Source organism: Electrona antarctica (assembly GCF_951216825.1).
Source record: "Electrona antarctica genome assembly, chromosome: 5".
Lineage (NCBI taxonomy): Eukaryota > Metazoa > Chordata > Actinopteri > Myctophiformes > Myctophidae > Electrona > Electrona antarctica.
Genome location: NC_136810.1, coordinates 44,791,924 through 44,817,557, shown reverse-complemented (window position 1 = coordinate 44,817,557; position 25,634 = coordinate 44,791,924). Strand labels below are relative to the sequence as shown.

General features: G+C 42.7%; 1 protein-coding gene across 1 annotated transcript; it reads left to right on the top strand.

Moving 5' to 3' along the window:
• Positions 1–7,888, top strand: gins3 (GINS complex subunit 3). The gene is made up of 3 exons (XM_079501407.1): positions 1–308; positions 1,863–2,096; positions 6,592–7,888. The coding sequence occupies exons 1-3, from the start codon at positions 132–134 to the stop codon at positions 6,820–6,822; spliced, it is 642 nt and encodes a 213-aa protein (XP_079357533.1). The 5' UTR covers positions 1–131; the 3' UTR covers positions 6,823–7,888.
• Positions 7,889–25,634: the final 17,746 nt, after the last annotated feature.

Sequence of the window (25,634 nt, the reverse complement as noted above, 5' to 3'; positions counted from 1 at the left end):
CGCGCTAAAACAAGAAAGGAACCAGGAAGTGGAGGGAGAAGTGTGTTGACGGCAGGTTGACAGGCAGCTGCAGTCTGTGTGAGACCAATAATATTAATAATAACCACATTAGAGCCACTGTTTGACTGTAAATGGACGCGCAGCAGCAGTCATATCTCCCCGTGCCGCCCGGCGTGGGGATGGAGGAGAATTTCTTCTCCATCGACGACATTCTGCTGTCCCACGAGAGACTTCCCAGCCGGACGGAGTGCTCCTTCCTACGGCTTGGATTCCTGGAGAAGTCCAGTGACACGCAGGACATCCCCGAGGTCAGTATTATATTCATCGTCTGATTAATTGAAAATTGTGGACCCTATTGTAGCCCCATATGTGCCCTCTCCCTACGCTCATTCGAGCTACAGAATGAGCGTAGGGAGAGGGCACATATGGGGCTAGACCCTATTGTAAACAAGTGTAAAGCTGTAGATGTATTTATCGATTCTGACATGTCGTAAAGTGGTTCGCGAGTGTCGGATAGCGTTAAGTCAGTAGAAATTAGAATCGATATTAATATATCTACGTCTACGAGAGTCTAAATCTTAGGCTAGCTCTGGACCTCTGGTCCATAGCCTTACTGCTTCTATGATAGAAGCAGTAAGGCTATGGACCAGAGCTAAATCTTAGGCTAGGTGTCGTCCACAGTTAACAGTTTTTGTATTGAGTTGTGTGCTTGAAATGTACTGTAATTCTGCAAACCGTTAATAAATACTTCAATCAATCCAAGTAACACAGACAGTCAGCGGTGGAAAAAGTAAAAACATGATGTTTTACAACATAAAAGTATCAATACTGGCATGCTATTTAGAAATACTCTCTGTTACAAGTAAAAGTCCGGAATTCAAAATGTACTTGAGTAAAAAAAAAGTACAAAAGTACAAAAGTATTGGCTTCAAAATACTATATGGCCTTTGACCCACACGGACCACCATGAGATTTAGACTCGGACTTAAAACTTAGATATTTAGTTGTTTGGTTACATTTTGTTGGTTTCATTTTTCGCTCTCAATAGTTAAAGATTTATAAGGTTCCACCTGGGGACCACCTCAAGGACCACTGGTGGTCCCCGGACCACTGTTTGAGAACCACTGATCTAGGTCACCATTACAAATTTTACTGGATGATTAATTGTCACAAAAATAATTGCGAATAACAATTGAATTGTGTTCTTGGCATTGAACATTGGAACATGATTAGGCTTTTAGGCTTCGCAAACAACAGGTGCACAGGGCAGACTTAATGGTACTTAGACTTAGTTCCTATTGGAACATTGGGCAACGAGTCCTCTCCATTTTCTCCAGTCTCTGGTGACCCTTCTTGCTCCATGCCAGCTGATCTGGTTTAGGTCTTCCTTGCTGTCTGTCTCCATGTCTTCTTTGGCCTCCCTCTCTTCCTCTTTCCACCTTCTGGCATCCAGTCCATTGCCGCACTTGCCGGTCTCTCTCTTGGCAGACGGAGTATGTGCCCACTGCCCAGCCATTCTCTTTCTCCTTTCAGCGGCGATGTCAGACAGTGGCACAGGGCAGATACGACAAATATCTTCAATAATTTCAATAATTCCCAACATGGAAATGATTATGAGTCTGACGATTGTGCAGCACCGAGCACCTCACTACGAGCTTGAAAAATCATGAAAATGAATGCAAATCTTTGAATATATATTCTTAATTTCTTTCACAGTGAACGTTTTTAACTCAAATCTTTGCTTCTGAAGACCACTGACATAGAAAACATAGGTTTTTCGGAAAACTTTTAGGATTTAGAAGACATTTCTTTCTGTATCTGCCTCGGGTCTAAATGCGTTAGGGTTGTCTCCTTCATCTCAGGGTACCAAGATGGAGCTTCCTCTGTGGCTGGTAAAAGGCCTGTACGAGAGGAAGCGGAAGGTGGTGTCGGTGGAGGTTCCTAAGGTGTACCGAGAGGGGTGGAGGACCGTGTTCAACGCAGACCCCACCGTAGTGGACCTGAACAAGATGGGGCCGTACTACTACGGCCTGGGCTCCCAGATGCTGCACTTCGACAGCCCAGAGAACCCCGACATCGCGCACACACTACTGCAGGTCAGTCGGTGTTGATTTTTCACAGGACATTTTGATATAGTTTTAGTCATAGTCGTCTTTTGAATAAAACTTCCTTTAGTTTTTGTCATATATTAGTCGCCTGAAATGTTTTAGTCTACTTTTAGTTGACTAAATATTATACGGTTTTGTTGACTAAAATGGGTTTTGGAGGGCCTTGATGGTGTCGTAATGTCAGATTTTACACTTGCTTGCATGCTTTGTTGCATGCTGAAATTCGCAACCGAACATAAAATGATCTCCACTAGTCCCACCCTAATATTTTTTGTTTTGTACATTTGTTGACGAAATTGTCAGTATATTTACTGGTAGTCATAGTTTTAATCATCATGGCTTAGTTTTTAGTTAGGTTTTGTCAGTGGACAAAAGTTAATCGCCGAACAGTTTTCGTCATAGTGTTAGTCGGCGAAATTGACACTACTGCAGGTGAATACCGTGAACAAAATGTCATTCAAAACATCATTTTGGTCGATAAATCATTTAGCCACCCACATAAAATGTTGAAACAATTTCACAAGGATGCAGAAAACACCATGTTATTTTACTCAGGAGGAAACTAATAGTTATGCATAGCGCCACTGTTGTGAATGTAACCTTACCCTAGACAGTACTTATCCACAGAAACAACACAAAGCTAGCACACAATCACACACTCATGCACACGGTCAAACCATTTGCACTCATTTAGGACATTTACGATTTTACCTTGCCTGAACCGTCACTTCCACGCCTCTGTGATTTTGGGTTTATGGCCTCATTCGTTTACCTTAAATTAACCTTTGTTTGATCTTCATTTTACATTCTAAGTGGCAGTGAAGTAAAATCTCAAGTCATTATTTATTTGTATTGAAAGTACCAGAATGCATGATGCATATTTATTTCATTACAAAAGGGTTAGTGGATGAGGTGTTGGCACTCATCAAGCAAGCACATCTGCCAACTGCCAAGGAGCTCAGCAAGGGAGCTCGGTGCTAAATAACTCAATGTCTGTCTGCAGTGGTGGAAAGTAACTCGGTACATTTACTTAAGTACTGTACTTAAGTACAATTTTGAGGTATTTGTACTTTACTTGAGTATTTACAATTTCCAATACTTTTACTTCTACTCAACTACATCTCAGAGGCAAATATTGTACTCTTACTCCACTGCAATTATTTGAAAACTTTAGTTGGTAGTTAATTTGTAGATTATGATTATGATTACAAAACATACTTCAACCCTTCCATCCATCCATCTTCAACCGCTTATCCGTAGTCGGGTCGAGGGGGCTACAGCTTCCGGACTTCCCCCTCCAGAGCAACATTAGTGACTTCCTCCTGGGGGATCCCGAGACGTTCCAAGGCTAGTGAGTCGATGTGTTTCTTCCAACTGTGCCTTGGTCTTCCCAGGGGTCTCTTCTCAGTGACGTGCCTCGAGGACCATCCTAACCAGATGCCCGAACCACCTAAGCCTCTCTCTCGTGTGAATGAACTTCTCTAAGGGAGCTGCCAGCCACCCGTCGAAGAAAACCCATTTTGGCCGCTTGTATTCGCGACCTTATTCTTTCGGTCATGAACTTCAACCCTATATACCCTATATACAGATTTTATACATTTGAAAACCTGAAACGGGACATTCTGCATAATGAGTACTTTCTACTTTTGGTACTTTAAATACATTTTGATACCAATACTTTTGCACTTTTGAATTCCAGACCTTTACTTGTAACAGAGTATTTCTACATTGCAGTATTGATACTTTTACTTAAGTAATATATGCGAGAACCTTTTCCACCACTGAACTCAATGTGTAGTCTGACTCCAACTGTTGGGTCTAATAAATAAATGCACACCTTCCCATGGTGTCACATCAGGCTAGCTTAATCAGTTGTACTTATTGCTAAGCTTTCTGCCGCATAAACTGGCTAATGTAATAGCTACAGACACAAGAATGCAATGCACCATTTTAAGTAAAAACTTTCCCCCTCAAAATATTGCATTTAATACATTTCTCTAAAACAGTATAATCATTTTTTTTCAAGTGCCATTTCCCGAAAATGCATTCTGTGTCTGGGTCGTAAATGTACGTTTTGTTACCCTTTTCTTTGAAGCAGACCGTGCTGGATCGAGTGTCATTACATTTTCTGTCAACATGAGACAGATTGGATATTGCCAGTAACTTTCAAATCCACAGACTGCACCCATGCTGCACACACATTCATTAGGGAATGTTATTTTGATATTCCACCACCAGAGGGCAACATTGGATCATATAGACTGGTAGACTGCAGCAGGGAACTGACTGACTGATGGATGCAGTTGCCAGGCAGATTGGCTGTGATCACATGATCTGACAGAGACAAAGGGTAGATGTGCCCTGTAAGATGACATTATCTTCATTGTTTTTAACCTTGCAGGACTCTGCGAATGGCCTTTAAGAAAATCTTATGTTGGATTCTTGCCCATCTTCTAAACGTGTTTGACTGTGTGACAATATCGGGTTAAAGGGGAACTTTGTCGATATTTCACTTTATTATGTTTGAATAGAATGCAACAATTTGGCATTAAAGACTTCCCAAAGTCAAGAGCTCACTCTTGGAAAATCACCACCACGACCTGCGTAATATTAATAAAAAAATATGTTTCACTTTGGCTAGCGGCATTTGTCCAGCATATAGAAAGCAAACTCTTGTCACACAATGCATTGGGAGGTTTTGTATGAGATTTGAGATGCCCTGCCTCCAATCTTAAGAGTTTTCTCCCTCGTGGTTTTATGTATATGATGAAATTCTGTGTCTTTTGAATCTCTTAATCATGTGTGCCATGGGCACTTTAAGTGAATCAGGCAAGATTATGAAGGGCCAATGAATTTAGGTTTACATGTGCTCTGATTTGAAGTTTCAAGGTTATATTCATGAACCTAAGTTTACAGTAAAAATCAAGTCACCTATGGAAGTAATGCATGACCGTTGGAGCTCTCTAGTCTGAATATGAACTTTACCTCACTTTGGGAACACTTTGGGAACCACTGTCCTATAGCACTAGACTAGACCGTTGTCCAGTGGTGGAGTGTTAACAATTTCCAATAGTTTTACTTTTACTCCGCTCCACCTCCGATCCAAATATTGTACTTTTACTCCACTACAGTTATTGGAAAACTTTAGTTAATAGTTACTTTGTAGAGTTTGATTTTATTATTACAAAACATAGATAAACAACTTCATTTCGGCCATTTGAAAATAGAGGGTATGTGTGTGACATCATCATCAAACCTGGAAGTTATGCGGGAACGCCTACCGAGTGGCAAAAAACGACTTTCTGGCCTCAACAGCCCATACATCCAAACAGAATAGTCCAATATGATTGCATTAAACGATGTTAAACTCACTTTGCCACTCGATTTGCCATTCACTTTATGCATGCGCATACCCTGTAAAGCATGCAATCTGAATCATTCGACACATTGTGAGCTTGTAGATCTGCTATTTTCAAAAGCTTATTATAAAAGGGTAAATGGTGCATTTATATAGCGCCTTTATCCAAGGTGCTTTACATAGATTGTGCATTTCATTCACCCAGTCACACACATACATTCATACACCGATGCCGGAGGAAACCATGCAAGGTACCAACCTGCACATCGGGAGCAATTAGGGGTTCAGTGTCTTGCTCAAGGACACTTCGACACTAACTCTGGGGGAGCCTGGGTTCGAACTGGCAACCTTGCGGTTCCCATCCAGCCACTCTACCCCTGAGCCTTCAACAGTTGGAGTGTGTACTCTCTTTGTAGAGACACTTGAAAGTATTATTCCCATAATACTTTGGTGCACTGCTCCATTGGGGAGGGCTGTCTTACTGAGACAACATGTAGTCCAGGAAGTAAGTGAGCCCAGTGTCCATGACATCAGAGACACTGGGCTCACTGCTGGGGATTGCATAAAGTCAATGCAAAGATGAGACGTCCCACGAATGAGGCGAACTGGGCAACGCGAACGGCCTAGTATCTTTGCCCCAGCTGGAAAAATCCAAATCCAATCCCCCCCCGACTCCACCCATTGCGTGAATCCTGACTGCGAATCAGTGTTGATGTTGTCCGCTGACATTTTGTGTGTCATAGTGCACAATATGCATATCATATAGAGTTAAATGTACATGGTAAATGAGCTCCCCTTGTACATTTTCTATCTGTTGTATGTCTGCAAACAAAACAAGCCCTCAAATTGATATTTGAGTCAACAAACAGTATTATTGACGTGACATCCAAGCGGGGAGGACCAGGTCATCCCCAGGGAACAGGCTACAGTGACCGGCCGGGCCGGGTTGTGTCGAATGGTGATTTTTCCCACGGTCGCGTCGCAGACAAGCGACGGGAAATATGTTTTTACCAGCGCGACCAAAGTGAAGCGAATGAAGCGACTAGAAACGATGTATATCTTCAGGTTTGAATGCACCTTTTAGAATATAAGAACCTCTCCCCCCCGCCCCATTTGTTCCGTCAGACGTTCATCGGTCGGTTCCGGCGGACGATGGACTCCTCCCAGAACGCCTACAATGAGGACACGTCAGTGCTGGTGCAGCGCCTGGACTGCCTGGAGAAGGCGCTGTTTAGGTCCGGCCAGAGTGGCCTCAACGGGTTCCAGAGCTGGGAGAAGGGCCGCGCGTCGCAGCTCACCGCCTCTAATCTGGTTCTCAATTACCGCAAGAGGAAACTGGCTGACCTACACATGTGACCTGCCCAGGGGTCATCGTCATGCCGGCTTGTGGTGGACACAAATTCTGTTTTTGCCACGGACATACAAAATCAGAGGACAATATATTATTACCAGAAATGCATAAAGAGCTAGCCCTGAATGACCTTAACATGTAATTTTGAGAGTGTACAAATGGAACCCGTAAGTGTCCATTTGGTATTTGCAAGGGGGTCCTTGCAAATAAGTGAGCATGTAGACTATTTTGGTGAAGATGTTTAGTACAGTGATCAGTGAATACTGAAAACAGGAGGCGGCCTTGTATAGAACCCTTGAGAATGTGGTCAACTAAGGCAGTGGTTCCCAAAGTGGGGTCCGGGGACCCCCAGGGATCCTTGATGGAGTTCCACGGGGTCCCCAGCTAAATGATAGTTTGGAACCAAATGGACCCTTATGGGTCTGTAACTCTGAGAGTGTACAAATGGAACCAAGAGTTAAATTAAGATTGATTTTACAATATAAAATGGGGTCCCAGAGATGGGGGTCCTTGAAATTAAATGGATGGAGAATCACTGCCAGGGCTGTAAAAATCTTCTCTTATGGGGGTCCCTGGCATATCTCTTCAAATGGGGGTCCACGAGCTAATTAGTGTCAATTTGGGGGTCACTGACATGAAAAAGTTTGGGAAACACTGAACTAAGGGAAGGGTGTACTGTTTCAACTAAAAACGGATTCTGAACGATAATCGGTTGTGGTGAAGAACGCAGTGTTGGACAAAAATGGCTGCTATTTGTTATTTGGTTTTGTCTGTCATGATATGACATGTGAATGAACTAATCACATTCAGGATTGAATACAAAGAATATTTTCACACTAGAAATAATTCTATGCAACCATGTCCATGTTGTGTATATATTACTATAGGTTTATTTTGTGGTAAAAGAGAATTCAACAAACTGCAAGATATAGAAGGACCAAAATGTGCGATTTTGGTAGCTGAATTAAATGGTATAGCAGCTAGAATTGGAATGGAAATGTAGTTAAATTCTGTCAACTTTTCATTGGAATTTTTGAGACTACAATTTCAATAAATTAAATGATTGCCTTATTTTGAGTTGACATACTGTTAGTGTTGAGCTGCATCTCAAATGATTCATTTCCAGACATTCTCTTTTGATTCCCATGGAACGTTTGCACCTTTTGAATGTTGCAAACATACAGTTGGGTGCCACCGATATTGTCCCTTATCATTTGACCCATTTAGGCCTGACCTCAACATTTTAAAAAATCCTTCTAAATCCTCCAGTTTTCTGAAATAAATATTTTCACGATTTTTCAAAAATAGCAGAGTGGCGCGCTACGAGCTTGTAGGTCTGCTATTTTTCAATAGCTAAATTATAACATAATGTTTAAAACACCAAAAGGGGTTCCCGCCCAAAATGGGTTAACTGTCTTTTTGCGCAGATCACGCAAACCTCAGCAAAAAAAAGGACAATATCGATGGCCTCCAACTGTAATGACAATACATCTGCATACTAATATGACGAAGTTCTTCAAATCGTCTGCAGTATCATGCCTAATTTATACTCCGACTGTCCTGCAACAAAAAAATAGATCAACTATTTTTGGTGTGGCACACCGTCCATCTTAAATAGAAATCAGGCTGTACATTTCAAAAATAACAAGTCTAAAGTAAATTATCTCCCTTTCAAGTGTCTCTACAAAGAGAGTACACACTCCAACTGTTGAAGTAGTCTACGCACGCGTACGTGTGCTAGTCTTATAGCTGCTGTGTCTCTTGCATCGCTCCCTGGGTTTGCCAGGCTGGTTATCCTAAGGGTGACATTCAGCCAGCGCACACGGCTCCTAAAAGAGTGCCACCTGCGTCAATGCTTCTGCTAACATCAGCACTTCACAAGCCCCAGCAGTGTCTTTACACTATGAAGCTTGAAGTCTGCCAAAGACATTCTCAGTGCACACAACCCAAGGTACATACAGCAGTGCATACTTAGCATGAAAACAACCACTCCACTGTTTACTGTCTGCCCTAGTTATTATTTTACTGTGTGTGTGTGTGTGTGTGTGTGTGTGTGTGTGTCCGTCCGTGTCCGTGCGTTCGATGACAGGTCATTGGTGATTGGAAGCTATTGACATTGCCCCAGGGCTGGCACTATTATCTACTGACATAAATAATAATGGCAAGGGACAGCTTCCCATCAAAGCAGATTTATTTTATTATTATTTTTCCTTTTTTATGTGCAATTTATTAGGTTGGGGGGGGGGGGGGGGGGAGTCGAAGGCAGTACTCAAAGTACTCAAGTAAAAGTATCAATACTGCACTGTAGAAATACTGCGACACATTGTGAGTGTGTGAGATAGGCAATTTTCAAATGGACGAAGTGTACAGTATATTGAGTAGGGCTGTGATTAATTTATATTTTATATAGCAACTAAAGTTTTCAAATGCATGTAGTGGAGTAAAAGTACAATATTTGCCTCTGAGATGTAGAATTGGAAATTGGAAATACTCAAGGAAAGTACAAATTCCTCAATTGTACAGTGATTTCACTTAATTCAAATATCACTTATTTTGTCTTATTTTTTTGGATAATCCTCCCTACTATAAAGTGTGCTGACCATATAAGGAGTGTCCCCAGTGAGCCCCTGGGGTCAAAAAACCCTAGTTTCGGTTTGGGCTTTGGGTGGCAAAGCCTTCATCCAATCAGGATGAGAGGGGCCTTCCTCCAATCATGATCGAGTGGGACGGGCCTTGGTGCACGTGCTGTTGGTCTGTTGTACTTCCCCCACTGTAGAACGTGTGCATGTACACATCTTGTTACCGGGGTGGACCGGGTTTTTTTCCAAATCACCCAAATCACTGAATGCTCCTTTAAGTACAGTACTAAATTGGGGGTCAGAAGAGGTGACTGGATTGTTGATCTGTCCTATCGCTACTCCACATGACTGCAGCTGCTCACAAGTTCACCTCATCTAACTTCTGCTGTAATGTCACTCACATTCATTTCAATCTACTGCAAAGTCTTGCAGAGCATTCTGGATCTCTGCCTGTCCTTTTTAATACAGTAATCCTCCAATCTGGGAATCCATTGTGTAAATTATGTTTTGTTTATTTTGACTCTAGTCTGGGGTCACAACTCTGCTGTTTAGCAGAATCTATCTTGAGAGATTAGTCATCATCACAAGACCTAAATGTAGGCTACGGCAAGTATGGAATTACGGGTAGCCTACTATATTTCATGCGTTATTTGTTCTTTTCTTCGGTTACATTTTCTTCTTTATACTACATCACTCAGAATTGATCAGTTTACAAGTTTAAAGACGGAGTGCCAGTGTACAGAAAGTGTTAAAATGTGGCCACACCCACCCTAAGTATACATAGTTTTAACCTTAGCACCACCCACCTAAACTGAAGCCGCGCCCACAGCTGTTGTTGTATGATGTAAATATGAAATAAATGCTTAAAGGAGCATTCAGTGATTTGGGTGATTTGGAAAACCACCCAGTCCGCCCCGGTAACAAAATGTGCACATGCACACGCTCTTGATGGATAATTTTGAGTTATTAGATCTGTAGATCTGTTATTTTTGGTGGATGGTAGTTTCCATGTTCTCAATAACTATGTATTTTTCATGCCCTGTATCCCACTGAGTTTACATATAATTTCTGCCCCAGCGTAAAACAGATAGTATTAAATCTCACTCTCCCCCAGTCAGCGAGTAAGATAAAAGATTGTTTTCTCCTGTTTGACGTCTTGCATTATCTGCCCCTCTGGTGAAAAACATGTTATTCGGCCTTGGTACGGTGCCAGAGCAGACAAATTGTCTCCTACTAACTAGTCAGTAACCAGTTATAAACTACATCTACATTTAAAAGAACTACGTTTCCCTTTGGTCACACTTTCTGGATTCCCGGAAGTGTGATTTGCCACGTCAGTTGTACTGTCCCAAGTGAACCTCCCGGCAATAGGTGTCGCCATAATTCACTTTTTGATTACCCTCTGAACTCCAAATGCATTACTTCCCCATGTGAAAATGATGTTATGACTTATGTAGTATAAAATGTTGTCACTGATGATGTGTCAGTGAGAGATCGTTTTAACGCTGTACGGACCTGCCATTTCTCTCCCGATGTGATTGTAATATATATCAAATGGAAAATCATTAGCTCTGGTGTGGACTTCTTTCTTCCGTGTCTGGTGTCAAACTCATTCTAAGGTATTCTGGTATACTCCGATACTTTTACTCTGCCTATTCTCTCCTTTTAGTATTATAGTTTTCCTCTAAAGTATTTATCCTTAAAAGGTATTACTATAGAGTTACAGTTGAACATTATAACAGTAAAGATAAGGTTAATATTCACTGGTTTAAAAGGTTTACAGTCCTTAATTCTGACTTCTTGAGTATTTGTACTCTATTACATTCTTACAAATTCTCCTCAACGGGACTCCTCCAGAGTCCAGATGATTGATTGGTCTTCGATCCTTCCCTTATCTAAATTTATATGCATCAGCTCTACAGTGGGGGGAAGTGCAACAGCATGTGCACCAAGGCCCGCCCCCACACATGATTGGAGGAAGGCCCCTCTCATCCTGATTGGATGAAGGCTTTGCTACCCGCCACCAAAACTGAAACTGAAACTGAAACTAGTTTTTTGACTCCAGGGGCTCACTGGGGACAGGGAGGAACTGCTTATATGATCAGCACACTCTATAGTAGGGAGGATTATCCAAAGAAAATAAAAAAATAAGTGATATTTGAATGAAGCGAAATCACTGAATATACCTTTAAACATGTAGCTAGGTGTAATGTTAGAGACCACAGAAGTGAACCTTTCAAGCCTGTTTTCTCAACTCGCTGTTTTCTGCAAGACATTACTCTATAAGCCATATCTTGACTGGTTGGTCAAACTGAACAACCAATATGTCAATTTCCCTGCTTTCATATGACATGGAAAAAACGAAAATTAAAAAAAATCCAATGGCAGTCTCTCAGTCAAATTTGGTCACATATTCACATGGTGGCCATTTTTCCGTTTCCCACTGCCCATAACAGTGGGAAACTCCAATGACCGGCGCTGTGCCGCGTGAAAATAGTCTATTGTGATTTAAGATGGATTCAACCGTAAGAAACTGATTCCAGGCTATTTTAGTATTGTTGTCTGGAAGGAGGAGAGACCCGCACACTGCCACTTGCTGGTTCAAGAACTTTATTTTAAAGAGTCATATAGCAACGTTTCGGCCTTTCGGCCTTCTTCAGGCATAGTTTGAGAATAGGCTGACATTCATTAAATACACAACAGTAGGTTTAGACAACCAATCAAATTGTATATAGTAATCATTCATCAGATAGCAGCTGTGAAGTATTGTTGTCTGAAAGTCAAAAGCTGCTGTGGCGGTCTGTCACAATAATCGCCTAATTGCAATTATTTGAGATAATCACAATTATTTTTGCATAATTGTCAACCTTTAGGAGATCTACAAGCTTTTCAAATGCTTACAACACATCACAAAGTGATGTGTTGTAAGCAGCTTGTAGATCAACAATTTACGCTATTTTGTAATTTATTTGGAAAGAAAATAAATGATTACTTAATTTCCTTTGTTTCTTTATTTGTCATATCTGCCCTGCACAATGTGTGATTACGAAGCCTAAAAGGCAAAGTGAAATACAAATTGTAACGTTCCATTGTTCAATGCAAACAAACAAAAAAATCCCCAATTAAAACGTTAATCGCAATTATTTGTGTGACTAATTAACTAACTGCTGATCGTCATCTTAAATGTCTAAGCGTGACAGCACTAGCTTCCAGGACATTTCATTGTCTCTAGGTCAAACGCAGCTGTGTGTGGCATCTATCAGCCCTGAGTCTCGCATGGTCTTGCTGGGAGGAGACTGTGAGTGGGCACTCTTCAGCCAAAAGATTAGCCACAGTAAAGGGCAGTGGACTCAGGGCAAGGGTCCAGGAACCTGACACACAAGACACTAATGTTGCCTCTGGCCTGTGTCCGCTTCAAGTGCGCCTGACGTTTGGTATGTTGTTATGAAAACTATTTGTGTATAGTACTTAATGTTGGGCATAATACCAGATTTCTCTCTCTCTCTCTCTCTCTCTCTCTCTCTCTCTCTCTCTCTCATATTCAAAGGGGCTTTATTGGCTTGGGATAGGCTATATGTTTACATTGCCAAAGCAATTGTGAAATCTCAATCTCTCTCAATTCAAATGATCAATTCAAAGGAGATTTATTGGCATGAGAAAACATACGTTTACATTGCCAAAGTGGAATAAAACAATCAAGATAAAACAATGTAAATCAGTGATCACCTCACCACCTCATCATCATCATCATCATCCGTGAACCTTGTCAAAATCATCTGTGGTTTCATCTCTGTAACTTCAGACACTGCATGCAGAATTTTGAGCTTCTATTTTGAGCAGGGCTGTGAAAACCACCCCCTACTGTTACCATGGCGTTAGTCATCTTTGTTAACATTTCCCCTCAAGTGCATTCTTCTATGCCAATTAATGAAGTCCCCTGTAACACTTAGTCAGCGAAAGTAACGTGGTACATTATTTACTCAAGTAGTTTTGAGGTGTGTTTTATAATTGTGCTGTCAAAATGACTGTAATGTATTTACGGGGTGCATGGGCAACTTTGACAGCCACTATATTTCCACACTCTAGCCACTATATTTCTACAAGCTCAAAACACGTCGCACTGCGACGCGTTTTGAGTTTTGCTATATTGAATTGAAATCCTAAATTATTTTTTGCCGTGAGCGGGTGGGGTGGGGTTGACATATGCCCTTACTGGGCTGCGTTCACACATTCAAGACACCTGTCTTGTGTCTGTGTTTAATGGGCGTTTGATGGGGGAGGGGGGCAGAACACATCCATCAAAGCTGTGTTCAGATACAAGTCAGGTGTCAGACACAAGGCAAGTGTCTTGAATGCAGCTCAGTAAGGGCATATGTCGACCCCGCCCGCTCACCTCCGCCCCACCCCCTCCTGGTGCTGCGGCCATCTTGGAAACTAAACACAATATAAACAGTGGGAGAGGGGTGGGGCCGAGAAAGGCCCTTGGTATGCGCGTGACATCATCATCATACCCGGAAGTTATGGGGGAATGCTTACTGTGTGGCAAAAAAATACTTTCTGGCATTGACAGCCCATACATCCAAACAGAAAAGTCTTATTTGATTGCATTAAATTACTTTAAACATTAAATTCATTTTGTCGCTCACTTTGCCACTCGATTTGCCACTCGATCTGCCATTCACGTTATCCATGCGCATACCCTCTATTGGCACCGGTTGGAAAATGGCTTACAAAATTGTGGGATAAGGATTTAGATTTTTGAGGGGCGCTAGCCCCTCCTATAATACAGCTTTAATGATGCTTGTTTAAGAAAACGCCATAGACAATAAAGAGAAATTTAATGTTTGTTTTGAGGACTGAAACGAACATTAGCACCCGTTGCTTAAACAAACATTATGTTGTAATTGATGTTGTAAGATGATAAGAGCGCCCCTCACTTCACATGGGTGTATATATATATAGGCCTATATATCATTTACGTATGTGAATGGCCTGCTCCATACATCCCATAATTCCATCCAGTCCTGGGTCTGTTATGTGATGGCTGATGGGTCCAAACCAGATGCAAAGAGACCCTGTGCGTGGCCCTATCTGGATTTCTGTTATTGCCAGAAAAGACTGGGAAAGAACGTTTGGGGTTGAGAGAGGCTAAATCTCATCAAATGGTGGTCCGTGGCTCAAATGCTGAATAAATAATGAACCTTGATATGAAAAAGGTTGAAAACCACTGCTGTATATGAAGGCTTTAATTGTCTGAGACTGCTCCAGTGCCTTCCTTTCACTTTACTTTGGTACAGTAAGTATATTTGATGCCAATTAGTAACATTTTGAATACAAAACTTTTACTCGAGTCCTAAGTCGTAACAGAGATTTTTCATTTTTTTTCTCACAGTATGTGGTATTGCTACTTTCACTTGAGTAAAAAAAATCAGACCCGTCTGAACTGAGTGGTGCTGTACTGTACTCGTGCTGTACAAGCCCTCCTCCCTGGCGTGCGTGCGTGTGCGTGTTAGGCTGCGCAACAGTGACACAAACGTGATTTCCTATTTCTGTGCTCGGACGGACGGACGGACACAGGCAGGGACACACATAGCCATCTATAGGAGTGGCTAGCACCACTCAAACATCGGCATACATAGAGAAATGTTAGGAAAGCGATGGGAGAGAAGAGAATGGACAAAGAAGCATGGGGGGGTTTGACGAGACCGGTCGGGGACATTTATTTAGAGACGGGAAAGGAGATCGTAGGCGAGAGATTGAATGTCAGGGAGAAAGAAGGCGAAGAAAGGAGGCGGTGGGTGGAAGGAGAACGTGGTATAGATGGGAGCGCAGCAGCCTGCAGCCAGCCAACCAGTCACATCTCAGTGATGAGGTGTGAGGATCCGCTTTATCTGAAGCGACACCCCAGCTATCCTCTCTAAATGAGCATTGTGTCCACCCCCTCCCTCCACACCCCACCCACCAGTGTTGCCAGATTTTGCGACAGAAATAAGCGACCATGGGTCTATGAAAACAAAGCTCGAAAGAAGCCACTCCACATATGAGCAAACTAATTCATTAGCTATTTGAAAATGGCAGATCTACAAGCTCAACGTGCCGTGTGTTCTGAGCTTGTAGATCTGCTATTTTCCAAAAATAGCAGATCTATATATATATATATATATATATATATATATATATATATATATTTTTTTTTTTTTTTTTTATATATATAATAATTTAACACAAATCTGGTATGGGGGTCCCTGGCACACAAAATAAATCTGATGGAGGTCCTTTAGGCCTACATGGATATAGTCTGTGATTTTGGATATTATACTACTAGTGATATGGCATACGTGTTCTATAAAAATATAGAGCTCGGATCGGGAAAAATCGGTATCGGCAGATCTCAACATCAAATGATCGGAATCGGATCGGTAGCAAAAATACGTGATCCCTAGTTTAAACATTAGGAGACGAGTCTAATTAAGCTACACTTTAGAAACAACCCCTCCCCAATAAAAAACGCACCCTGCAACTACCAATATACAAGCAACTTCACAGAAAGTCCAAAGTCGCTTCTAAAAAGCGGACATGGCAACACTGCCCACCACGTCCTCGTTGGCACAGGAGCACCGGCTCAGACAATGTACTGTACGTGTTCTGTGGGCTGGGTGGGAGGAGGAAGATGAACGCACTAATAGACCTCTTTATTATCTCAAGCAGGTGACAGGCACATACAAACTGGATATAAATAGTGCCGCGTATGTATGCGTCTGGCTATGCAATAAGTATGTGGGCCACGACAGGTTGCTTAATTACCATCAACGAAAAGAACAATTTGAATTGCTCAACTAAAGTGCATGGTAAACATTTTCAAATGGAACAAAATATGTGGAAAAAAACGTTGGAGACAGAGGATAAGTAGATATGGCATCCCTTTTATAACAAGATCTGTAAAATCTCATTTGTTTGTCCTATGGTGTAACTGCCTGGCCCCATGCCAACCAGTCGTTTTCGATGTGTCTTTGGGAGAAAGTCATTATTAAATAAAATACACAATTTAAGAGGTGTCAATGCGGCAAACGTGATTTATTTTCATTATGTGATGCTTGTGTTTGAATGGACTTGCACCTCAGCCTTTATGTACTTATCAATAGCTGCAGCAGATCCACCTCCTTCAAGTGCTTCAACTGTACAGTTACATTCTGTTAAACTTAAACATCTTTTGCTCAGATAGACCTCTTCTGACAAGGGCAGCGATCATGCCTCAATGTCCAGTATACAAGTTTCTGACTTGTGACTGTTTCATACTACTTCAGCTGTTTGTGGGAATGGCCTGAGGATGTTGTCGACAAGCTGCCATGAACAGTTATTCGGTTGTTCATTGCCCCATGACAAAACCTTTCACCAAAATCAAAAAGGAGAAAGGTCCCTGGAATCCTTGGATAACGGGGATAATGACGCAATAGCCTAGCTACGCCCAGTTATTACATAAATGCTTACGACATTTTGTGTTTTCTTCAAAATGCGTTTTGCTACCACTCCTCAAATTGATTCACATTTCTGGAGTCATGTGATCAAGATCTAATCATACAGATTTTCATTGGGATTGGCTACGATTGGCTTCCAAAGTTTGCATTACCTGGTGGTTAGGCAACCCGGCCTGGCGGCTGGCGGAGATCTGCTGCACTCTACTAGTTTTGTTATACTGTGTATATTTGACTGAATCTTGCCATAATCAGTTACCTCACTGTATTATATTATCATATTCATTTAAAAAAATCCCTTTAGAGGGACAGGTATTGCAAATTATCATCCACTAAAACCCTATGATCGGATATCAATACATAACTTAATACACGTACAATGACACCACACTCTTTACCTTGTTACTACTGTATACATGCTAATTGTGTGACAAACCTGCCAAAGATGGCACCCAGGCATGCTGTGGGAAGCATAGATATAGAAAGGTAGACGCCTCCTTCTGCTCTGGGGCGGCTGTATCTTGGGCGACACCTGCATCTTACCGCATCTTACAGGGAGGGCAAGCTTCCGCGTGTGTCACAGAGCGGACCTTCGGTATAGGCAAATCAGAGGCCATTGTGATGATATACTCCGGTGCACTTCCACCCTCCCTGCGATACAGGTCGCTCCAATGAACTGCAGCGGCGAATGATAGGCATCTAAGTTTTTATATCTATGGTGAGGAGCACGCAGGTGGTAGGCCTATTACTGTGAGCTTTTGCTCAAATGTTAAAGATGGAGTGCCGTGATTAGTATATTCATCAGGTACTGTGAATATACTAAGAGGAAGACGTCCATTACTGCGTGTCACCCCCCCCCCCCCCATCTCTCTCCCCATTTCCTGTCAGCCCACCTCTACAAAAATAATAAAATAAAGGTGAAAGCCACAAAAAAAAAAAACATTAAAAAAAAAGTGTACAGAAAGTGATAAAATTATGTTTTTATGTGGCCACACAAAAGCAGAATTATAAAGCCCTATCACACTTACTTACTTAGGCCTTTAAATTCCCTGAGGAAAATAGGCCATTGATGAGGCTCCTCCATCCCCTTCGGTCTTGTGCCCTCCGCTCCAGTTGTTGCCATGACAGCCCTTGCGCCTTCATCTCCTGCTCTGTGGTTCTTAGGCCTTCCTCTCTTCCTCTTGCCTTGCAGGTTCCATGTTTGTGAATGTTTTGTTATTGATTTGTTATGTTAACGACATGACATCAGCCTGTGACTGCAACTTGATCCTGTTCGCAGATGACTTAGCACTGCTGTTCTCGGACAGGAACAAGCTGCAGGTTGAAAAGGCTCTCAGCTCTGAACTCTGTAGAATCTGCACCTGGCTCGCTGATAACAAACTATCTTTACATCTGGGAAAAACTGAATCCATTCTTTTTGGTTCAAATAGTAATCTCAGGCTGATGACTTCTTGATTAGAGTGGGTGACAATATTATCACATGAAAAGATGAAATTACCTACCTAGGTTCCATCCTGGAGGCAAATCTTTCCGGTGATAAAATGGCCACCAACGTAATCAAAAAAGTCAACCAAAGAACAAGATTCCTATACAGGATCTCCTCACTGGTCAACAAAAATACCTTGAACTAACAGGAGCCCTAGTACAAGGTTTCTATGCATGCACCTCTTGGTACCACAGCACCTCAAAGGCCCTTAAAACAAGGCTCCAGACTTCCCAAATCAAACTGGTCAGGTTACTACTTGGCCTCACTCCTCAAACCCACCTCACCCCTGCCCATTTTGACAGACTGGAATGGCTTAGGGTTGACGACAGAGTACAGCATCTCACCAAGATACCCATGTACCTGTCTAAATACTTCCTTAATGTCAACGAAGTCCACACCCATAACACCAGAGGGAACGCAACTAACCATGTGCAACCCAGATTCGGCACAAACAAGGGACTAAATTATTTTCGCTCCTATGCCACCAAAATGTGGAACGCCCTACCAACAGTCATTAAGACATGCAAATCCCTTGACTCCTTCAAAACCGCTCTCAAAGGGCACCTACGGATTGCCGCAATTCGAAACTGGCCCCCGTAAAACCTGAATCCCCCACCCACCCCTCCCCCTCACTGTATGTATGTATGTATGTATGTTTGTTTCTTTCCTTTTTTACCTATGATGATTTCCTTTTTGCTATATAGAGTACATTTGTACGTCTCTAATTGTTATGAGGAATTGAACATGGTGGGCCCTATTGTAAACAAGTGTAATGCTTTATGGTGTCGTCCACAATTAGTTTTGTTTTGAGTTGTGCTTGAAATGTAGGCTACTGTAATTCTCCAATCTGTTAATAAATTCATCAATCAATAAATATGTCTTCGCAGTATCTGTCAATCCTATCCATGTGCATTTCCTCCTCCTGATCTGTGTTTCTTATGGTGTCTTGACTATAGTGAGGTCCCACAGGTTTGCATTGGATATGGTGTTGGACCAGTAGATTCCTAGTAGACGTCGGAGGCAGCGGTTGAAGAATGTTTGTATTTTGTTGAGTATTGTTGGTAGTTGGTGGGGGGGTTGCAGTTTATCTCCAGGTTTGTGGCTGGTGGGATATCGGCTGTCTGTTGGGGGGGGGGGGGGGGGGGGGGTGGTCTGTTGAGCAGTGTTCTAAAGTGTTCTGTCCACCTCTTTAGTTGGTCTTCTTTAGTTGTGAGTAGTGTAGTGTAGTGTACCCTGTGTGTGTGCTTGTGTCTGTTGAAACTTGCCTATGAGTTTTTTTGTGGTCATGTAAAGTTCTTTAAGATCGTTTTCTCCTGCTGCCTCCTCTGCCCGTTGAGCCAGGTCCTCGGTATACTTCTTTTTGTCCCTTCTGACACTTTTCTTCACTTCTTTGTTTACTGCTTCATATTCTTTCTGTGCTTTGGCCTTTGTTGCCCTAGGTTTTACTTCTGTTTAATACCTCCTAAAGCCCTATCACAGCCAGCCTTTATTTGCCATGGCTGAGGGGAGTAATAAAAGCACAGAGGGTCATAAGCTCGCGCTGATTGGTCAGCTGCCGTACCTTCCCTAGGGGTTATAAACTGCAGCAGCTGAACAACCAGCATGGCTTATTACCATCGCAGGCAAAACTACTGCCACCATGAGGGCCATTGCTTTTTTAAGGAACTAGAGCAGTGCCCGTTGGGCACTGGCCTACTTGGAACGATGCAAGTTGGAAATGCATGCCCCACTTGGTTGTCTGTGTCCCTTTTATGCTCATATATGGAGTTATTTGTCAGGCATGCCCAAATATGGAGTATATGCAGATGACAGACCACATTGTGATGTCAGAATAGGCCATAAAAACGGATTTATATTCATAGAGGCAATTCATAACAGACAGTCTGTAAGTGTCCAAACTGACAATACGAGTTTCAAATCGTTACAAGTACAAATCTTGCCTGTTTCTGTATTCACGGATACTTTACAATTACAAATCTGATTTACACTTACAGATTGTTTGTTATGAATTGCCCCTACAAATACAAAATCAGTTCTTATAAATAATGATGAGTCCTTTCTGATTCTCATGAGAGACACTGGACTTTCAAAGAACCAAAACACATGATAGCGGAAAATATAGTAGTTCACAGAATGTTTCACAGCCTGTGTTGATTTGTGAAATTCAAAATGCAGACCAGACCTTGTTCCTGCAAGAGAGAAACATGTTGTCTTAAAGGGTTAGTTCAGATGTTTGGATTTAAAGCTGTAGAAAATATTTGCCATTAATATAGTGGTTACAAAGGTATTAATTGATTGACTGAGTCCCATGGTGGGAGTTCTGGTCTGGTTTTGAGGAATATTAAGTAGTTCCGGTCATTTGGTGGAAGGCACTTGGGGCCACTCATTAAAAATAAATTAATCCACAAAACTAGCGTAATTTGCATTGTTGACCTATTTCTACCATATAGCACAACTTTGACCTCTCACATGTCACATGGAACTATTTTTGTGTCCACTATCACGACGCCAGCAGCAGCACAAAAACATAGTTCCAAGAGGGGTCAATGCCACCTATACAATATGTTATGGTCAAGACTGTATAGATGGCTAAATCTAGGTGGCTAAAACCAGTGACGTTTAGATGAGAGAGTTGTGGCCACTTTGTTCACTTCATGGGGCCAGGCCAGTATTCTACATAGACTTCTATTGGTGAAGAGCATGGCGAAGAGTGACAAAGTCCTGGGCCGGAAGTTGGCAGAATGCACTGGACTCGGGCAACAGCCCAGCTTAAATGATCTTAAATCCCTTTCTTTTAGATGGTCTACACCTAACCGCTCCGCAAGTCTACAGTCTACACCTAACCGCTCCGCTAGTCTACACCTAACCGCTCCGCTAGTCTACACCTAACCGCTCCGCTAGTCTACACCTAACCGCTCCGCTAGTCTACACTCTACACCTAACCACTCCGCTAGTCTACACCTAACCGCTCCGCTAGTCTACACTCTACACCTAACCACTCCGCTAGTCTACACCTAACCGCTCCGCTAGTCTACACTCTACACCTAACCACTCCGCTAGTCTACACCTAACCGCTCCGCTAGTCTACACCTAACCGCTCCGCTAGTCTACACCTAACCGCTCCGCTAGTCTACACCTAACCGCTCCGCTAGTCTACACTCTACTCCTAACCGCTCCGCTAGTCTACACTCTACACCTAACCGCTCCGCTAGTCTACACTCTACACCTAACCGCTCCGCTAGTCTACACTCTACACCTAACCGCTCCGCTAGTCTACACCACTCTGGGTTAAACGCTCTCTAGGCCGCTCACATTCTCCTTCTTATATACTGTACGTACTCTCATCTCATTTTTGTGCAATTATTTTTTCCCCCAGTTTCCTCATTATCTGTCTGTCTCTTTCTCTCTCCCTGGCTCTCTGTCTGTCTGTCTGTCTCTTTCTCTCTCCCTGGCTCTCTGTCTGTCTGTCTCTTTCTCTCTCCCTGGCTCTCTGGCTCTCTCTCTCTCTCTCTGGCTGTCTCTCTTTCTCTTTCTCTTTCTCTTTCTCTTTCTCTTTCTCTTTCTCTCTCTCTCTCTCTCTCTCTCTCTCTCTTTCTCTCTCTCTCTCGTGTTCTCTCTGTCTCTCTCCCTGCAGTGTGAATATGTTGTGAATATCTCTAGAGACCAATTCTCAGCATAACGTCCTGATGAGTCAATAGAACAGCAGCCTGGTTCCTGTCTGTTGGCAGCATGCCCACACTGTGGAAGCCTGGCGGCACATACTGACATCCACAGTACAGTATAATGATGAGCTTTTAGCACCATGGACTGACCAGAACAGATGCCTCTGGAATGCAGTGGTGACGATGGAGAGACTATATTTCCACACTGGGCCACACTAGCATTGCATCATTTTACTGTTGTATCGAAAATAGCCAACCTACAAGCTCAAAACGTTTTGAGCTTGTAGATCAGCTGTTTTTGCTGTATTAGAATTGAAATCCTGAATAGTTTTTTGCTATTTTCGAATTGGAATCCTGAAAAATAAAACAAATATTTCATTCATAATGCCTTTCAAATGCCTTTAATTATGCTAACTTTATGAACTAAATACAAATACATTTAGTAATACAATAAAATTGTAATACTAGTCATTAAGCTACTAATTTATAGACAAAAGTAATTACAGCGAGTCATGTTTGCATGTTTGGAATTGTAACAGCTGAAATCAATAATATATCTAACTTACTTAGACTTTCCTCCCGTTCCTATTGGAACATAGGGCGACGAGTCCCCTCCATTTGCTCCGGTCTCTGGCGACCCTTCTTGCTCCGTGCCAGCTGACACCCATCTCGCTTAGGTCTTCCTTAGCTGTCTGTCTCCATGTCTTCTTTGGCCTTCCTCTTTCCACCTTCTGGCATCCAGTCCATTGCCACACTTGCCGATCTCTCTCTTGGCAGTCGGAGTACGTGTCCACTGTCCAGCCATTCTCTTTCTCCTTTCAGAGACGATGTCAGACAGTGATGCTACCCCTGCCCTTCTCATCGCCTCCTCATTGGTAATGAGATCTCTCCATGAGATCCTCAAGATGGATCTGAGGCATCGTCGGGTCGAATAATATATCAGTATTCCTAACCTGCAGGCCGCATTAAGTGATGGTGGGGGCCGCTTGTGGCCCCCGCCTCCCGGGCCGCCAGTTGCCCATGCATGTTCTAGACTACTGTTTCCCAAACACTGGGTCAGGACCTATTTGTGGGTCGCGGACACATTGTTATGGTTGCCCTTAGGTTTTCTTTCAATAAATCTGCTATTTTCACTAGTTTTGGTCCCGGGGAGACATCAACTTTCTCTTTTTGGTCACGGGCTAAAAAGTTTGGGAACCACTGGTCCAGACCCTCTCATAACAATGAGCTGCAGATGATTCAACAGGCTTTGTCACATGCCTCAGCCAAGCTGAATGTCTATACTGTACCTGTGACCAGTACATTTAACTTGAAAACACTCTCAACCCTCTGGATTTGACTTTGTGAGTTCAAAATGAATCCTACTCCTTCATAAGTCTGTTTGTGTAGAATTACTTTAGATACAGAACCTCTGGGTGAAGTCCTTTGTGCTCAGGGACCCCCGCTTCCAATGCTATCATATCAACCCATAATGTGACGGCAGTAGAGTAGCCGGATGGGAACGTGAGGTAGTTCTATCCCGGGCTCCTCCAGAGTAAGTGTCAAAGTGCCCTTTAGCAAGACACTGAACCCCTAATTCAGGGGTCCTCAACTAGAAATGCTGAAGGTCCACTAATCATTTTTGAAAAAGACTCCGATCCGGTCCCATGAGCGCGGCGCGGGCCACACAGCGGCCAGTGGAGAGCGGGGCTCTATATTTTTAGTACAGTCACACCAAGGCAAGCTTATACAAATCAAATCCCCTCCCAACCAACCAATACTGGGGTGCAGAGTATGGATAATATTCCCCTCCAAAAAAAAAGAGAGGTGGTCCGCGGTCCGGTCGTGGACCGTGGTCCGCCTATTGAGGACCCCTGCCCTAATTGCTCCCGATGTGCAGGTTGGTGCAACATTGGTGCATGGTTTCCTCTGTCATAGTGAATGTGTGTGTGAATGGGTGAATGTAATTCACCCATTCACTATATTACTTTGACGTACCTGTAATAACTAAAAATACATCGCATGGATGCACCTGGGACGTATCCTCAGTGATGTATTCTGAGGTCAACGGGGTTTCGGGTCTACCAACATCATACCCCTCACTCAGGCGACCCAGCCGGGGTTGATCAAAATCCCAACTTACGTCCCAGTAGCTACCCTCGATCAGTCCATCAGGGAATGAGTAAGGCCACACAATCCGTTGCTCCGGAACTACTCTGCCGGGACTGGTAGAACCAGATAATATAGTGTATATTCTCCTCAAATACTGATTACACAGTAACAATAGTGGTACGTTGGTTAATAATTGTCCCTTTGTTTTAAATTATACAATTCCAATGATCCATTTGATCCAATGCATATTTTAGTACCAGATAATAAATGAGCAGCTGTTCAAGGGTCAAGGATAGTTGCTGCTGTCCCACATTATTACTGCTCCATATTACCACTGCCCCACATTATCAACAGTAACTATACACTGCACCACAAACGTACGCAACATACTGTAGGTCACTTATTATTATACACCCAGTGCTGGTCGCTCTACCTTGGTTTTCTCATCAAATGTAGGATTAAAAAGATTTTAATCACCTACGTATAAAGCACTTACACAGGCTATAGCCTGTGTAAGTACAACACTCTCTGGTGTTGTACTACAACAGTATGTTGTGGGGATGGCGCTCGCCGCTCCCCTGCTGGAACTGTCTCCCCATAGGAATGGAGTCACATGCACGCGCAGACACACACACACACACACACACAAAGCTTGTGGCCCGTGACCAATATATAGACTAGAAATGCACACTGTTCAGCTGCCAACTTGCGCTTTGCACACAAGTAGGCCATGCATGGCCTACTTGTGTGCAAGCAGAGCGCACCATGAGACATGCGTTCATGGCACAATGCTATTAACCAATGTCTACTACAATTTCCGTTCTAAATGTTTTACACCCATTATATACAACTTTGAAACGTACATTAGTTACATCACCAAGAATCGTGGCCCCCTATTGGCCGGTGGAGGACACCAACATACAGCCGATACTTTTAGTTACGTCATGAAGAACGGTGGTCCCTCATTGGCCGGCGGAATATACCGACATACATACCCCGCCGATCGCTGTTCTTGATGACGTAACTAAGGATAAGGATAAGGAAAACTTTATTGTCCATTAAATTTACATCAAATGGAAATTTGTCTTTGGCACACCGTTAGTCAGTTACAACAATAAAACATTACATAAAATACACAGATGCATTCAAATACTATATAAAATGCATTCACATAAACACAGCAACAGTGATCATGAACAGTGGGTGTTAGGTGAACTATTTAAACATTTTCTTATTTAAAATGTCCACAGCAGTTGGCACACATATATGGAGCGTGTCACGAGGCGTGATGGACTGACGGCCATATATGGTGGTGTGACGTGTCACGAGGCATGATGTCACGAGGCGCAATGGACTGACAACCATATATGGACGTACGTGATGTCACGAGGTGTAATGGACTGACATGTTGACAATCATATGGAGGTGTGACCTGACTGACGGACGAACAGGTTTTGCAGGTTTTCATAGTAATCCACTACTGTTGCAACACATAGCAGCAATCATTTGCAGTCACTTTGGGACAAA